The sequence below is a fragment of the Sebastes fasciatus genome, chromosome 12 (genome assembly GCF_043250625.1).
Source record: "Sebastes fasciatus isolate fSebFas1 chromosome 12, fSebFas1.pri, whole genome shotgun sequence".
NCBI lineage: Eukaryota > Metazoa > Chordata > Actinopteri > Perciformes > Sebastidae > Sebastes > Sebastes fasciatus.
The window spans coordinates 6904626-6922437 of NC_133806.1; the positions used below are offsets into that span (position 1 = coordinate 6904626).

Genomic DNA, 17812 nt, shown 5'->3' on the forward strand with positions numbered 1-17812 from the left:
ATAGTGTATAATCTTAGTAAATATATCATATAATGAAGAAACTAGGGTACTATGCTAGTGATAGTGAAGTAATATTATAGTCATGTTTAATGCTAATGGTGTTTCGGTAAACCAACATCAGTAATTATAAAAAATGATGCTGAAACTGAGGCATAAAAATGAAGGAAAAAGCCAGACACGATTCAGTTATCACATAAAAAACTACCATCTGTGTTTCCAGGTAATGATTCCTTGGTTTTGGCTTTCTGGGTCTTAAGTCTTCTGTTGAAAGTTAAAACAGATGGTTTTGCATTTCCAAATTCGGTTTATTGGTTATTTATTTGAAAATTCCAGATGTGTTTCCAGGTAAACTTTGTTACTGAGAAACTACCATCTGTGTTTCCAGGTATTGAATCACAGTATTTTCAGATGTAATTTCATGGTATTACATAAAAGAATAGAAGGAATTTTAATAACAGGCAATTACTGATGATAGTCATATCAGGGGAATCTTTTATAAAGGTACTGCACTGATATTAGCCTATTATATTAGCACACCATGTAAAACAAATTAACCCTATATAGCTCTTTTATTAAAAATGAAACCTTAATGTTGCCAAGATATCCTCATAAGCATCCCATTTATCACCCTGTTTGTGTTACATTATATCAACGTAAAGAGCCTTTTCTTATTATTATATTGGTTTATTAAAATTAAATTATGTTGTTCAGTGTGCATTGTTTTGTCCTTCTTGGTACATTTGTGATTGAGGAATAAATCCCAAAACCAAACTCCAAACGTGAGGAGAACATGAGCTACACTTGGTGGTAATTTGGGCAATGAGAATAAACTTGAGGGGCTGAAAGATTCATTGCAAGATTTAGATTATCACCCTACAAACTACACTTCAGCAGAGAGACGTCGGAGCAGCTGGCAAAATGAACATCTGTGCGTCTTAATTGATGGCGCGATGTCAAGCGCACAGCTCATTTTTGAATTGTGGAGACGTGCTTGTTTTCTCAAGACGTCTGTTCTCCCCGAGACAACTTAGGAAGGATATATTCTCCAAACTTGCGCAAGTAAGTATCAACTTGGCATACTTTGATCGACATGTGGCCGGGTTAGAAACAAGAAAGGAAATCTGCCGACATGAATTGAAGATTTGAAATAGTACAGTACAAACAAAATACAAACTGTTTCCTAAACAGCAGCAGGAGTGAATTCTGTCCAGCTACATTTATTGACCCAGTGATCCAACTTTCTATATATATTTATAAAGCAATCCTGATCCAGGCCAGGTTTGCAAACATTAGGATGGAGTTTACTGACATCTAATTCAAAGATTTATAGCTAACATTAACATAATTGAATAAGTTATAAAGCCAGATATCTCTTGTCGTCTATTAGAGTCTCCAGGCTGTTATGTTGCCTTGTGCAGCTTTAAATCCAAACTTAACTGAGTAAAACCTTATTTGCGAATCATGTTTAATCACAGACTGCATCAATGAACCTGTAAAGCATCAACAATCTTTAAACTAAGCACCACAAATAGCCAACAGCATTCAGACCACTGACAAGCCTGATATATTCCTGGATTTACATAAACTGCCACAGAAAAACTCAAACCATTTCACTTATGTTTTCCATATTGACATGACAGTTGATTATGACCCTTTTTATGGATGATCTGTATATTATATATTCATATTGATGCACTCTGGACTCTGGCCACTCTCCATATTAAAGTGGCGTTGAACATGGAAAGAGCAAACTCACATGGGATTCTCACATTTCTACACTAACGTCCATGTTTTATTAATGAGCTCCTAGCATCAGCCTTAAGTGGATTGTATTAACCCACATATCCTTTCTGTGTTGCTTCATGCGCTGCAATGAGCCAAGCAGAGAATATTTCCTCACTGAAAGCGATGCATACACCCAGGAAAATGTAAACCATTCAGTGGTTGAATTGAAATTTCAAGCGGAGGAGTTTCAAAAGTCAGACTGGGGCCTGACTTTGCATTAAGATGTCACTTTGACAGCTATGCATGCAGCGAACCAATCATGACTGAACTGAGGAGGCATGAAAATAAGAAGTGACAAGGGACTCAAGCGGTTTTCAGGCTCACACAGTGAAAACATGAATGAGCAGAACACCCACTACGAGAGGAAAACCTCCATGCTTAGTGTGCAGAGAAGAAACGGCTCCCTGCCTAAGTGGGCGGGCAGTCAGCATGGGGAATATCAATAGCCAGTTTCAATAACATTTGTATCGACCTTCGCCTGTTGTCTGGGGCCCGGCTGTGTGGCCTTTTCTTTTATGACTGGGACACACTGGGAGAAAATATACAGCTGACATTGCAGTGAAAACTCTCTGAGGCGAAAAGCGGAGTGAAAATCCAAACAGAACAAATCAATTTTCATCAGATGAGGGAGTGAATGTGGGAGGGATCAATCAACCAAAGTCAGGGGGAGAAAGAACAGTGCAGAGTAGTCCTGCGGTACAACTTCACCAAATACCTGCAGTTGATGCATGAACTGTGATTTGTGGGAGACGTTAGAAGGACAAATCAAGCTCTCTAGTGGGGAAAACATGAACAAAGTCACCGCACAGGATCATAAAATTAAGATTTACTGAGCACATTCGGAACTACGTGTGTTTCCCAGTCCTGCAGCACGTTCTAACTTTACATGCTGAATAAATATAAACGGTATGTAATCTACACCTTGCCTAGAAAAATGCAAAATCAATAATGTATTGTGCCTTATTTTGTCAAACATTCATCCACAACCTGAAGGCAATAGGGAGTCTGAAAAGCCTCTCTGCACCCTTATATTAAAGATTTACAGTCATAAAGAGTAGCAGTAAAAATCAGGAGCAGCAAAGGGCACTAGCTACTCCAAGACCCGTGGCCACGGAGGATTGATTTGATTTAGCGAGAGTAAGGTTTAATTGTGCGTGCCGAGAGGAAGACTGTAATGAGAGAGACAGCGTGAGAGAGGTGGCAACGCTGAATCAAGCGAGCGTTAAAGTGGGAGAGGTTTAACAGGGAGAGAGAGAGAGAGAGAGCGAGAGAGAGAGAGGGAGGGCTGGAGGGCTGGAGGGAGAGGAGTCTGGAGAGAACTCCTAACAAAGTTGTTGAATGGAGCCCACTCATGGAAATCTCCTCACGTAGAGAGTGTACAGCGAAAGTTAGAGGGTCAGTGGAGAGGTGATCTCGAAAAATATGGGATTTTGCACACAAGGTCAAGCCTGCACTTCTTATCGCAAATGGAGGTGGGTCAAAAGCACAACGCACTCTTAAGGATGAGCGAGCAGCAAGTGGGAACTTGCTCGATAATGTCAACTTGAATAATGAGACTGGATTCTCGAACTCTTCTCACCGTTGCTGTTGACACACTGGACCTGTGGGAGCTGGGCGCCGGGGCCACACGGCTTCTCTTCGTCAGGAGCACACTGATCCAGGCCGACCAGCTCCCAGTCGTAACAACTGGGCTCGTCGCACGGCACCGCCTCCACCAGGTGCGGACAGTTTCCAGGCCCTCCCGTTGGCACGTTGGTGATCTGACGCTTTCTCAGTTTGAAACCTGAAAGAATATAAAGACCGTCATCACAAGTGACAAACTGTTCTACATTTAGAATCACATCAAATCTACATCAACAATATGTTTACAGAACGCTTTCTCTCGTGTGAATGATAAACAGTGGGAAGTGGAAGGTAACTAGTAATTTATCAAGAAGTACTTAATACTTCTACTCCTCTGCATATCAGTGACAAATATTGAACTTTTAATCCACTACATTTATTTGACAGCTTTAGCTGCTAGTTACTTTTGAGATTACGTTTTTAAAATTAATGTGCGCCTGTGTAGAGCGCAAGAAATATAACCGCAACGTCCCGTCGCATGTCACACGCATATCTCTCTCTCCCCCATCTCTAAACTGTCATCTGTGAAATAAAGAAGCAAAAAAAAAATCTTAAAAACAAAAAAAAAGACTTTAAAACTAATGCTAGGGTTGGTATCAGTTTCAAAAACATTTTATTTGTATCCATCCACCAATCATTTGTAACCGCTTATCCTATTCAGGGTAACAGGGGGGGCTCAAGGTTAAGGAAAACTTTATTATCCCCTAGGGGCAATTTGTTGTATAGTCAGCGATACCACACAGTCATCAAACAAAAACAATAAAAACAACCCTAGCCAATCCCAGCTGACATTGGGCGTTAGCGGCATGGAGGGAGACGGGCACCGGTCTGCATGTGTGTGCCGCAGAGCCGGTTGAGGATCGGCATAGTTTCACTTTGAGGGCATTGCGTAACCAGGCATTATCAATCCACATTCCCCTTTCGCATTTGTTTTTCATTCAGAGATGACTTTCCTTTTCCCATCATGATATCAATGTGCACGCAGCATCAGTTTCAGATATCCAGTCGGAGAGCAGACGGTCCACGAGCAAAGTATCAAGAGAGTAAAATAAAAAACAAAACAAAACGTTAGTCTAACGTAGTGTTAAAATGTTTTTCCATATGTATGTCATGTATGAAAAGGCCCAAAATGAACACTGTAAGCTAACTACTTGATTACTATAAGTAAATTACTTAAACAGCATTTGTATAGGAATGATTCCTTCCCAAGCTTTTTGATCACTATAAACGGTTGATCACTGTAAAAGCGAAGAGAACAATTCAGTTGCGTTTTTGAGCAGCATCTAAAGCACGGTGCCCCCTGGCTACCCAGAGACATCCATGCTGAAAAAGCAGCCTGTAGTTCTTCCTTGCATCCAACTACGTCACTGTCACGTCAAATGATGGTGCCGGATGCAGGAAGAACGACAGATTTTGCAGCTGCAAACTCAGCTTTCTGGGTCAATGTAGCACAACAGGCACTTAGTAATTTATTGATTCAATTGACTACATTGACCATCAACACCGATTGGACATCCACATAAAAGATGCCGAATTTTCCCTTTAAGTGGGTTTTTAATCCAGGACTTTCACTTGTAATGGAGTATTTTGAAACTGGGGTAACAGTATTTTTACTTAGGTAAAAAAAAAAAATTGGAATACTTCTTCCACCGCTGATGATGGATGTTGATGATTAGCTTGCTTTGGTTTAATGGCTGACTTGTTGAGACAGCTCATTAATACTAATGAGAATGTGAGAAAAACCTTGATGGTTTCCCCACATGTACCGAGCTTCAAGGCTTGCCACAAATCTTACCCTGCCCATCTTGTTCTAGTATGAAGTGAGGTTTTTACTTCCAGTAATGTCACAGACGAACAGCCATAATGTACATGTGACCAATGAACCAAGTCATGCGGAAGTCACACTGACATTTTTTACAAGCTTGAGTGAACACAACGTCGTCGATCATTTAATAGCTCTTTCACATATATTGCATTAGACGTATGTGTAAGTCTGCATGAACATTTTACACACTGATACAAAAAAAGGTACATTTTATATTGAAAACGTAATTATAATGTAGTTGCACATCCACCCACAGCAATGTTTCCTATGTATTTTTAACAAGATGTCCTGCTCCAGTACTACTACAGACATTCAATCATTAACTATTCAGTGTTATTCTCTGAAGCTATACAGTAAAGGTTATAGCTAGTATAAAAACTGATAATATTATGTAGTAAAACCATAATGACTGCAGGTTCGCGAATGCTCTCTGATTTACCAATAATGTTTATACAGTTCTTCAGCAAATATATAAAGTGTTGGGTGGAGCACAGGCTGCATTTACTACACTGTAAAAAATAACCACAAAATATTTTACAACCTTTTTTTGGTTACTGCAGCAAAGTCTACATAACATTAATTAAAGAACTTATGTTTTATTATATATTATTTCCACATTTATTCTAATACATTTTTATAGTTACTGGAAGGAAACAAGAGCAAGGAATGAAAAGAAGAGGTCATTGTTGTTTATCACAGAGTAAAACTGCCAGTATTTATCTCAATGCCAGATGGACGAGGGAATGACTGATGATGTACTTGTTTATTTATAACGTGTTTACTGTCTTTACTTGAGAGCCAAAAAAAAGGAAATGAATGTTGAGGGAAAGGATAGGTCGGCGGGTTTATCAGGAAAAACATCAAATATGTCAACTGGCATGAGATTGGTAGGTTCAAAATAAATCATAAAAACCATTAGGGCTGCCCCGAATGCTTCGAAGCTTTGACCGTTGCCATGGTAATCGACCTCCAAATCAGTATTGAATGCTTCGAAGCTTTGACCATTAGGCCGTTATTAGGGCTGTCAAAGTTAACGATAATAATGCGTTAACGCAAAATCATTTTAACGCCACTTATAACTTTAACACATTAACGCAACTGATATTTTGGAGGTTGTAGCTGGCTTTTTTAAAGCTAGAGTGAAGATACTGATATCATATGAAACTATAAAACCTGAGGAATCCATTGGTACCAACCATGTCAAACTAGCTCATCGCAAAGGAGCCTAAATAACGCTCCAAACTTAGTCAAAATGGCGAGGAAAAACTGCCACAGCCATATTCAAAGGGGTCCCTTGACCTCTGACCTCTAGAAATGTGAATGAAAATGGGTTCTGTGGGTACCTACGAGTCTCCCCTTTACAGACATGCCCACTTTATGATAATCACATGCAGTTTGGGGCAAGTCATAGTCAAGTCAACACACTGACACACTGACAGCTGTTGTTGCCTGTTGGGCTGCAGTTTGCCATGTTATGATTTGAGCATATTGTTTATGTTAAATGCAGTACCTGTGAGGGTTTCTGGACAATATCTGTCATTGTTTTGTGTTGTCAATTGATTTCCAATAATAAATATATACATATATTTGCATAAAGGAAGCATATTTTTCCACTCTCATGTTGATGATAGTATTAAATACTTGACATATCTCCCTTTAAGGTACATTTTGAACTGATAAAAAATGTGTTATTAATTTTCGATTGATCACGATTAATATTTTAATAGATTGACAGTCCTAATAAGTATTTAATTTTTTGTGGAATCATTATGTATAAATCCCAAAATAGCCCATGAAATAAGGAATAATCATTATTCATAAATTATTATCAGTTATTCTCAGATGGATATCGCTGTTTGTTGAGATGTAGAGCTGCGTGTGTGTACAGTAGTGGGACAGCAGCGCTATTGTCCCAGGCACTGAAACGGGTGAGAAGGAGACAGAAAGACAGAAGAATATGTCAGCCTGCTGCACCGCGCCGTGCTGCGAAGCTTCGATAATCTTCGAATATTTCTCACCAAAGTTTCCAAGCCAAAAACGGTATTCGGAACAGCCCTTATAACCATGACGTCATCTATTGCGACCATGTCTCCGTACCTTTCTTTGCAGCCTGGTCATCACAGTTCTCGAAGGTGCACGGCCCCCAGGCGCCCCACGGCGACACCTCACAGTCGATGGGACAGGGGATTTGGCACAGCTGGGACCTGTTGGGTATCGGACCCTCGCACTGCTTGTTTTCCACCGGGCGGGACGCTGTGCAGATGATCAAAAAGGAACACAAAATAAGCAGCAGATAAAATGAACCTGCTTTACTTTGATCCTATTCTGGTTTGCCTTTATGTGAGGGAGTTTTACCAGCATTGCAATCAAAAGGAACAAGGGACACAAAAATGCTTATTTACTTTTATTCCTGGCATTGGAGTCCCTATAGAGAGCAGACGAGAACCACAGTGAGAAAAAAAAAAAAACATGCCTGTGAAGTAGACACTATTATCCCTTTGTTTTGTTTATCGCCTCCCTGTTAGCATGTCAGAATGATAAATTAGCAATGATTATCTCGTGCAGCGCCTTGCAAGCAACATAAAACATTGTGGAGCCTTGCCCACCGACTCTCACCGGAGACAGGATGCAACAATACAACACTAAAGGTGTAAGAGAACAGTGACAATGTCTTGGCTCATGTTTATTCCAATGAGGTGTAATTTGGCACCTTCTTTCCTTAGTCGTGCTATGATTTAGAAAGCCCTTTCTATGATGCAACTGGTGAATGCATGCCTGTCTGAACTCCCACTGAGGAACTTTCGTCGAAAATGAAAAGGAGAAATGCTATCGCCATGCAAGGCACAGCTCTGTGACAACTGTGCAGAATACATTTCTACATGTCTGCTGAACCGTGCCACGATAAATAAATGTGAAGTGTGGAGTTTCTGAAGATGCAGAATTTATGCATTTATGCATGCACATAAAATATGTATGTTTGTGTCAGTGTCATTTCAAAGTAGTGCTACTGTATCTTCTAGAGCTGTGCAGCTATGTTTCTTTTTGAGTCTTCACTCGATACTAGAAGGTGGAGATTGAAGGAAAATATGAAGACACAGACAGAAAAAGGGGACTTTTGACTAGAACCTTTGGTCAGACTAAATCCTAGAAAGTGGTACTGGTATCTGATGTGGTATAGGCCTTATGGGAGTAATTCAACATTTGGTAAATATTGGAAATGTTGCTTTCTTGACTCACTCTCATCACCAAGGATGACCTAGAAGAATGGAGGCGGTGTCCTGTTTGCCTGGTGGTTTAAAGCTACGGGTCGACATTTTGGAAAATACGGAGCATGACGAATAAACGGCACGAGAATGCTAAATACTCACCTACAAATATTATATGTTTAGTGCTTTTACTGTGAAAGGTAAGTACGGAAGGAGTGGATCTGCTCTGCGATGCCTTGGTCAAGGTTGAAAGGAGTAATAAAGTTTGCCATTTGGACTACGGAGCATTTGTGTTATTGTTGTTTTATAAGCAAAACTTGATTAGTTGATAGCTTTATTCTCAGAAAAAATCAACCTTGTTCCAAAAATAAAGTATGCCGTTTTTTAATATTTGCATAATATTTGCGTTCTGTGTGAAAGTACTCATGACAAAAGGAAAAAATATATTGACGTGTGAATTGATCGCACGAAAAAAAATGCTGGTGGTGTGTAAAGGCCTTTAAATGAGAAGATCGATACATTAAATAGCCGGTTAGTTTAGCTTAGCATTAAGACTGGAAACAGCGGGGAACAGCCAGCCCGGCTCTGTCTGAAGGTAACAAAAGTGTCCTACCTGCACCTTTAAAGCTCACCAATTAACACATTATCTCTTGTTTGTTTAATGTGTACAAAAATCTAAAAAATATTTTAAATACTAGAGGATATTAGGGGGTAAATAATATTAAATAATAATAAAGTAGTCTGGCACAAAAGCCCCGTAACACTTCAGTTTTTGTGTGGAGTAAATCAACGAGATATAACATGTTATATAAAATGCATGTAGGTGGATTTTGACTTTTAGACGGAGCCAAGCTGTTTCCTCCTACTTCCAGTCTTTGTGCTTAGCTAAGCTAACTGGCTGCTGCTTCATATTTAGCGGAGGGATCTTCTCGTCTAACTCTCGTCAAGAAAGTGAATGACCGTATTTCCCAAAAATTTCAACCTATAATTGCTTTAAACCACCAGGACACCACCTCTGTGCTTCCCGGTCGTCCTTGGTGATAAGAGTGAGTCCTGCTCAATCAGCAGACAGGTTCAACCCCCCGCCTGGAGCTCCACACTCCGCCTGACACTTCTTAAACCTTTTTTCCTTTTCCCACCTGCACACACATTCAGAGCAAACACGTGCAGCTCTGCATGTGAATCAAATTCCCCTCTAAAATTCAGTACTAATGGATAACTGGTATTAAACTGCATAAAAACATAAAAATTTAGAAATGTTCTTCTTAAAGGGAGCTGATACATAAAAGCTTAACTCCCACTGTATTGTATCTATCATATCTCCCTCTGGAATAATTTAACTCCTACACTGAAAACATGTTGGAATGAAATTATCAAAAATACAGGAGATATTTTGAGTCCTATTTTCATTGTAAGGGATGATATAATTGCAGCTACTCTAAAGTGAGTCTAGTGCTGGTTTCATATTCTGTAGTCAACTCATGATACTGCAGTGCTTCAACACCTGTTCGTGAAAGTAGACTTTCATTTTAATTGCTACTGGAGAGTAGTGAAGTGCTGATTTGGTACCATCTGTTGTGCTATCTACGGAAGCCCTGAGAGGCAAGTGAGAATAACTAAATTCATGTGATCCATTTTTTTTTTTCTCCAGTGTTTATGACTTTAAATTTGGGTAAAGCAAAAATAAAATGTGTTCTGAGTTTGTCACACCACTGAAAAATTTGTTAATAACCAACGAGCCAAATTTGAAAGATTAAAAACACCAAGTATATCAAATAAGGTTTTCCAATCGTGAAAAGTTAAGCAGTATTCTCTGCTCCGAAACGCTGGGGAGGCGTGTCCACTGACGGCTCTGATACCACGCCTAAACGAGGGTGATTCTTCTCGTTGGCCATCTCACACTGCTGGACGCTACTTTTGCAGACTGTTAACTTCCGGTTTAGCCGTATGCTAACTTGAACGGGGATAAAATAATTCAATCGTGCAACTCTTCTAGACTTTCCAAATGTTATCGGACCCAATCTATCTCATTATTCTGAGTATAATGAATCATTTTGCGGGGGTTGTGACGTTCAAAACTACTTATCCACCGGTTTACAGCCCCAACAGTAGTCTAGAGCCTATGATGTAAGCACACGTTTAACTAACTTGGCTGTGATTGGCCAATGAGCCCAGCCCTGGAACAGGCACGCAGCACGTTCTCATGCACACCTCGAGTGACAAGACAGCCCACTGGGATTTGTCACGGTGCGCCAGATGGCTGGTACACCACTGCTAGCAAACTGTAAGCTGAGGTAAGTAAGTGTTGTAGCTCGGGATTGAGGGGGAGAACCACTGATGCTATGTGCTCTGGTTTTTATATAGTGTTGGGGGAGGGGTTACGCTAAGGATGGCTCCCGTGCTTCATCGAGCCATGGTTTTAGGCCCGCCTGAAAATCCTGAACGGTTGACATCTGTCTAACGGTCAATATACGTGACTAAAATCACGTGCCATTTTTTTCACCTGTGTTCACAGGTGAAAAAAAGTAATTTAGAAAGATTATACTGGCAAACCTTTTTTTCACCTGTTCTTTTTAACTCATAAACACAAGAGAGAAAGCAATTTAGATCAGATATAGATCACCAGATTTCTTTTTTTTCTTCTTTCACTTTCCTCTCAGGGCTTCCGTAGTTTTTGAGTGAGATAATACAAAGTTTTATCCTCACGAAAAAGGAAATCCATCTTTTGTGTAAACTGATGCTCGGTCTTAAGACATCAATGGTGAAGATATCTACGTATACGAGACTTTTCTCTTCAAAGTATAAGGATGGATTGATCTCCCTTTTTCAAGTATTGAGCGATACATTTCAAATGTGTTTTTTTTTTTATGGTGGTATATTTAGTGTTTTACAAAAAAAAAAATCTCTTCACATGTTCAACCTGAGACACTATTTCCTGTATTCCAACTGTTCCTACAAGACATCTAAGAGCTTAAAGTCTCACATAGTCAAGAGAGGGAATCATAATTCCCTTAGAACTGTACAGGGGAAGAAGGCAAGTGGGGCTTTTGAAATGCAAAATGGTTAATTCCTCCTACAAATACACTGAAAGTCAAATACTGAGTTTGCTGAGCCAATGTTAATCCACGTCTTATTGGGGAACTACACTGACTTCAATCTTTTAACATCAATCCATTTGGGGATACAAAATTGAGGACCAACAGAGTAGAGAATATTTTTTCTCTATACTTCTCTATTAGTCTATTTTACAGTGTGCTCTCCAGCGAGCTAATTTTTCTATTGTGCTGAACTGACAACGGAGGAAAGAAATCCCTCATGCGAGTGTGGCTTACTGTCTGCAGCGGTGGAAAACGTCTCACGTCTCGACATCCATATTCTGTTTGTGGGGGAACAAAGCTTCAACTCTTCTGCCCAGATTTTTATGGGAGAATACATAACTTTGTTGTAATACTACTTGTCCCTTTGTTGGATTTGGCAATATTACTGAGCAGTCTGGATAAAGAGGAGCAGCCCGGGCTACTGGGTTAACTTTGTTGAAACGTGTTGAAATGTTGTGTAGAGTTAACGTCATCATAAACATAAAGCATCACAGTGGTGGGAAGAAGCTTCAAAGTGTTGTTAAAATCAATATTTTAATTATTACTATAACATGTTTTCTTTTTTCTTTGTGGTACATCTGTGCATTTGTGTCATTTTCAAAAGAGGAGAGCAGAGGAAAAGGAAAGGCTAAGAGGAGAGAGGGAAGGAGAAGAGAGGGGAGGAGAGGTTAGGAAACAAGAATAGAAGAAGAGGAGAAATGAGGAGAGAAGAAGAAACAAGGAGAGGAAAGTGGGCAGAGAGGAGAAGAGAGGCGTGGAGAGGATAGAGGAAAGAAAGGAGAGGGGAAGGGAAATGAGGAGTGAAGGATGAAAGAGGCAAGGAGACGAAACACGAAAAGTGGAAAGGAGAGGAGACAAGGAAATAGGTTTGGAGAGGAGGAGGAGAAGAAACAGGGATGGCAGCGAGGAGAAGAGACAAGGAAAGAGGTTAGGAGGCGACATGAGAAGGAACAAGGAGGAGAGGAGAGGATAGCAGAATAGAGGAGATGAGAGGAAACAAGCAGGGGAGGTGAGGAGAGGAAAAGAGAGGAGAGGAGAGGAAACAAGGAGGTGACGAGGAGGAGAAGAGGAGAGGAGAGGAGAGGAGAGGAGAGGAGAGGAGAGGAGAGGAGAGGAGAGGAGAGGAGAGGAGAGGAAAGGAGAGCATAGGAGAGGAGAAGAAACAAGGAGGAGAGGAGAGAACAGGTGATGAAAAGAGAGGAGAGGAGAGGAGAGGAGAGGAGAAGGGAGGAGAGGAGAGGAGAGGAGATGAGAAGAAACAAGGAGGCGAGGAGGAGGAGGAGGAGAGGAGAGGAGAGGAGAGGAGAGGAGAGGAGAGGAGAGGAGAGGAGACCAGAGGAGAGGAGAGGAGAGGAGAGGAGAGGAGAGGAGAGGAGAGGAAACTGACAATGAGAAAAAGGGAGAGGGGGAAAAAGAGAGACGTGGGAGGCATAAAGCAGAGGGAGAGGCTGGAGCTTCGTTATCAGCGTGACTAAAAACACCTACCTGTAATCTGGAAGGTGATGGAGAGGAGAGGGGGGACACTAGGCTTCTGCTGTCTTTGGGTCTGACCCGCTGCAATTACAGGGGAGATAGCGCTATTAGCTACGCACACACCGGGGAGACGGAAGCACTATCAAACAAACACAGACGGTGACGGGAAACAGCACACAGGAGACAGGCAGAGACTAATACAGCAACAGCAGGAGAGCTGGACCTCGTATCCCGGCCTTGTTTACTATTAAAGCTTTAAGAACATGATTAAATCTGTCTGTTATTATCTTTGGTTTCTGTGTGGTTCATTTATTTTGACATGGCCAAATCAGACTCAAAAAGCCTGGTGACCATGCCATCATATCAGGTTGGAGATCTTGGTGTTGAGGGATCAAAAGAAATCTGATTACAGTCTTTTTTAACTTCAAAGTAACAAACTTAACTGAGGTCTTTCCAGGCATTTAAAGGAATAGTTCAACATTTTATGCTCCATTTGCAGTCTTTCAGATTGAGATGAAAAGATTGATATCACTCTGACGTCTGTGTTAAGTGGCAGGAGTCAGGATGTCTTATAGCTTAGCATAAAAAATTGGATGCAGGGGGAAACAGCTAGCCAGCTCTGCTCAAAATACACCCATCAACAGCTCTAGAGCTGACTAATTAAATGTTTGCTTAACGACCTGTACAAATGAAATGGTAAAACATCAGTGTGTGGTTTCAGGAGGAGTTAGGAGCTAGAATGCCTTGGTAAACAACAGCCAGGTGTAGTGACTCTGAGTAGCATCCCAAAGTCTTGTGAGGTTTCAAGGTTTGGTACTACTGTGCCTGTACAGAAATGAAAACCAAAACTGGCAACCCACGCTGTACTGTAGCTGGAGACTCTGCACAGTAGCTCTGGATTCACGGATAAACCATAGACTGTATATAAGAAGTGAACCTAGTCACCATGACATCCCCCATTGGTTACTTGCCTTGAGTTTGGCATTTTGTCCGTCGCCATCTTGTCTATTTGCAACCAGCAGTGACACGAGAAAGCTGAACAAGACATTTTTAGGCGACCAAAATGTTTCATTAACTTTCGTGAACTGGAAACACACCGTGGCCATAAAGCGTCCCCTGCTTTATGGCCGATTTGACTCTAAATGGGACCATAATTTACTAAATGAACATCATGCTGTATTGAAGAAGACTTGAAACTAGCGATTGAGACCATAAACTCATGTTTATAATGTTTACTGAGGTAATAAATCAAGTGAGAAGTAGGGTCATTTTTTCATAGACTTCTATACAATCAGACTTCTTTTTGCAACCAGAGGAGTCGCCCCCTGCTGACTGCATTGGCTTAAAGTGTTCCCAACACTCAAACAGTTGTTCCCAAAAAATCATGTTGCTTTTTGCCGCACAATATTTGAGTTCTGTGTGAAAGTACTCATGACAAAAACGTTTCACTGACGTGCAAATTAATTGCACAAACACAAAAAAAAACACCGCCAGTGTGTAAAGGCCTTAACTCACATAAAGAAAATGTTGAACTACTCTTTTCATATCTTCTGTCACTTAACTTCTTTCACTGTAATTTCGGTGCCACCTGCGTTCAAAAGACATTGTTCTAAACTGCAATGACAGAATGAACTTGAGAATATGAATACCCCCCCCCCCCTGAAACACTCAGTGTTAATGCACCTTTAAAGGGCTTTTAACTCAATCTGCTTGTCAAATGGTGGGAAAGGTGACCAAAATGTCAACTCCCACAGGGTTGGGAGAAGTGCTTTAGGGATCCATATGCTGCAGCTGCTGTGCAGAAACCGAACCCAAACTTCCACTGCCTTAGCTGAGGAAGTGCCGGATGATGTTACTTAGGCTGCGATACAGATCTAGGGTCAGATCGGAGTAACTCCCCCGTAAAGATTAAGGTTAAGGTTTAGGAGGTGGTAAGCTGATTCCAGATCGCGGCCTGAGGGTATCTTCCGCCCCTTTTGCGTGGTGATATTTATGCATGAGAGAGGAGTGAGAGGAGAGAGAGAGAGCGCTGGTTGCAGCAAACTTCACTGAGCCACTGTCTGCCTCTCTGTCTCAGTGGTATGCTGGAAGATTACCCCCCAACAGAGGGGAAAGAAATCCTGCGCCAAGAAGATAAGAACTTTGTGCATGTGTGTGTGCTTGTGCAAAGACTCACACACACAAGTCACGCACACTTCTGCACAGCCGGCCCTGACAACACCACGCTTTTACATGTGCATCTTTAACTGTATCTTAGAGGTTATAGGCGGCTAAATGTGTAGAATCGCTTCTGTTTCATTGCAGGTACATGAACTGTATGCACCCACTTGCCCTATAGCCCCTACAGCAAGGACATGCAATCTCATAAAGTCCACATGAATCATCCGTTCTTATTTTATACCATATGCTTTGTCTGAACAGTCTCTGTCGATGGATTTAGTCTTGGCTACCAGTCTCATTATTCTTTGATTAGGGCTGATACACAGAGAATCAAAGGACTGCAGATCAATTCAAAGCCTGAGAAACAATGCTTCAGCATTGCAAATGCACTGCCAGCTCTCCCTTTACAAGTCATCCTTCAAGAATTTATTCAACATCAAGATAGTTTTAGATTAATATTAAAAAGAAGCAGAAGAAATATTATGTAATAAACTGTAACCTATTCACATGAATAAACAACCCGTTCTCCACCTTGTCAAGTACCGCAGCTTGGTCAGTGCTCCTCGGTGTCTGATACCGACATGCGAGGCACACTTAAGTGTGAGACGCACCGCAATTTCAACTAACTCCAATGTAAACCCATCTGCATCATTATTATTTACTTCTATTATCATACAGTAGTTTTGTAAGGTAACTTCCGGACTTTACTAATGCCAGCTACATAACAAATATAGCTATTTTACGCAACAAACATACTTATTTTAACCCAAACTACAACCTTTTCCTAACCCTAACCAAGTAGTTTTATTGCGTAAGTAAACCTAAAAACTAAATATACCTACGTTAGGAGTTTATTTTGAAAAGACACTATGCATGTAATGAAAGGAAACTGACATTTTGTCCCTGACACATCTAAAACTGAAGCAAGGTGGGTACCTAGAGTGTCATAGTTTGAAGCATAGGGCCACTGACCAAGCATCGGTATTTGATGAGTTGGGAGTGAGAATGTGTTTGGAGCGCTATTTAGCCTCTGTGGCGAGGAGCTAGTATGACATGGTTGGTAACAATGGATTCCTTAGGTTTTGTAGTTTCAGATGATGCCAGTATCCTCACTCTAAAACTGAGCCTGCTACAACATTATAATCGCAAGTTGCCTTAATGCGTTAAAACAAATTTGCATTAACTTTTTTGCGTATGCTCCTTCATGGAGTTCTTAGTAACTACTCGTCATCTACTGAATCGGGTTGCACTAAAACTTAATACATGTTTTAGCTACTAAAGACGTCTAATCAGATGCTTTTAGGGGTATAAACAATACATTAAACTTACCTCACAATAGTTGGTAAATCTAGGTATTACTCTGGAAAAATAATACCTAGAAAGTATTCATTCAGTTTAGAATGAGTGGGAACTATCCGACTATGCTAACCTAGCTGACATATACCCTTACATACAGTCATTCTCTGGAAAAAAAAATCTAATGCACAGAATGCAATGTGTTTTTTTTCAGTTTCTGTCTCTGGATCATGAGAAAAGGTCAGAATATCTGGAAAAAGAAGTTGATGCTGAAAGTTTTAACATCACAGTGCTCCACTGGACTAGCTGTGTAGCCTATTTCCAGACCGCTGAATTTATCAGCAATTCAAATTGTTCCGCTGCTGTGCTCATTGACGGCAATTTCCCCGGTTGGAAAAACAACTGAGCCAATCAGAGCTTTGTAAGTAGGATTAAGAGTTATGATGTCAACTTCCTGTGCTAGAGCCAGACAAAATGCAGTAGCAACAGAAAAACTGGCAAAATGTGGATTAGACCGACGCAGCTATACAAGCAGTTGATATGCTATTATCTGCTACAAATCCACCAAGAGACTGCAGTTCTCTTACACTGCGTGGGGGGTCGGGGGATGTAAGTTGTCATGTAACAGCGCTTGATCAAATTTATTTGAGTTACACTTGAGAGTTCAACTAATTTGAGTTTCAGGCAACTCTTTCACTTTCAGGCTGCGTGGTGCTGTAAGATTTGACGTACGCAACTGTGGTGTTGACTTTGGTTACAGTAACGAAGGAAGACGGTTGACAGCCTCCTGAGATCAATACAACTGAAGTTTTAAGTCGACAGACAGAAATGACTCTTAAAACCACATCTCTTCACTCGACGGGGCAAATGTTAAGTTAACTGCACCTGCACATCTGTCGTGATGGTATGGTAAAGTATTGTAATTATTGTTTATCATTATTTCATTATCATTTTTTATGCAATTTCATTATTTACATCTTGGATTTTATTTCTTTTTTTATTCATTTTTTTTCTGCAGAGCACTTTGAAACTTTGTTTTTAAGGTCTATAGGTCTATATACTGTATATAGATTATTTAAAAATATTATTATTCTTACTTACGCCAAGAAGGTTATGTTTTTGTTTTTTTGGTTTGTTGGTTTGTTTGTCTGTTTGTTAAAAGGACTACATAAAAATTAAAGGCCCGATATTCAGGAAACTTGGTGGAAGTGCATAGCAAGGATGAAAGCGATTCAATTTTGTAGCGCATACGAATCACACGGCGCATTATTTTTAATTCATAGAAACGCGGATGTCTGCGCTCTCCTCCTAGTTATTACTAGGGCTGACCCGAATGCTTCGAAGCT

At 40.6% G+C, this 17812-nt stretch overlaps 1 protein-coding gene across 1 annotated transcript in view; it reads right to left on the minus strand.

The window, feature by feature from the left end:
* thsd7ab (thrombospondin, type I, domain containing 7Ab) overlaps window positions 1-17812 on the minus strand; it is a 178919-nt gene that overhangs the window by 87253 nt on the left and 73854 nt on the right. Inside the window, exons 5-7 of the mRNA XM_074652872.1 lie at window positions 13023-13091; window positions 7331-7486; window positions 3365-3568 (exon numbers count right to left, since the gene is read on the minus strand). Of these exons, the coding sequence (XP_074508973.1) occupies window positions 3365-3568; window positions 7331-7486; window positions 13023-13091 (429 nt within the window). The remainder of the gene's footprint in view (window positions 1-3364; window positions 3569-7330; window positions 7487-13022; window positions 13092-17812) is intronic.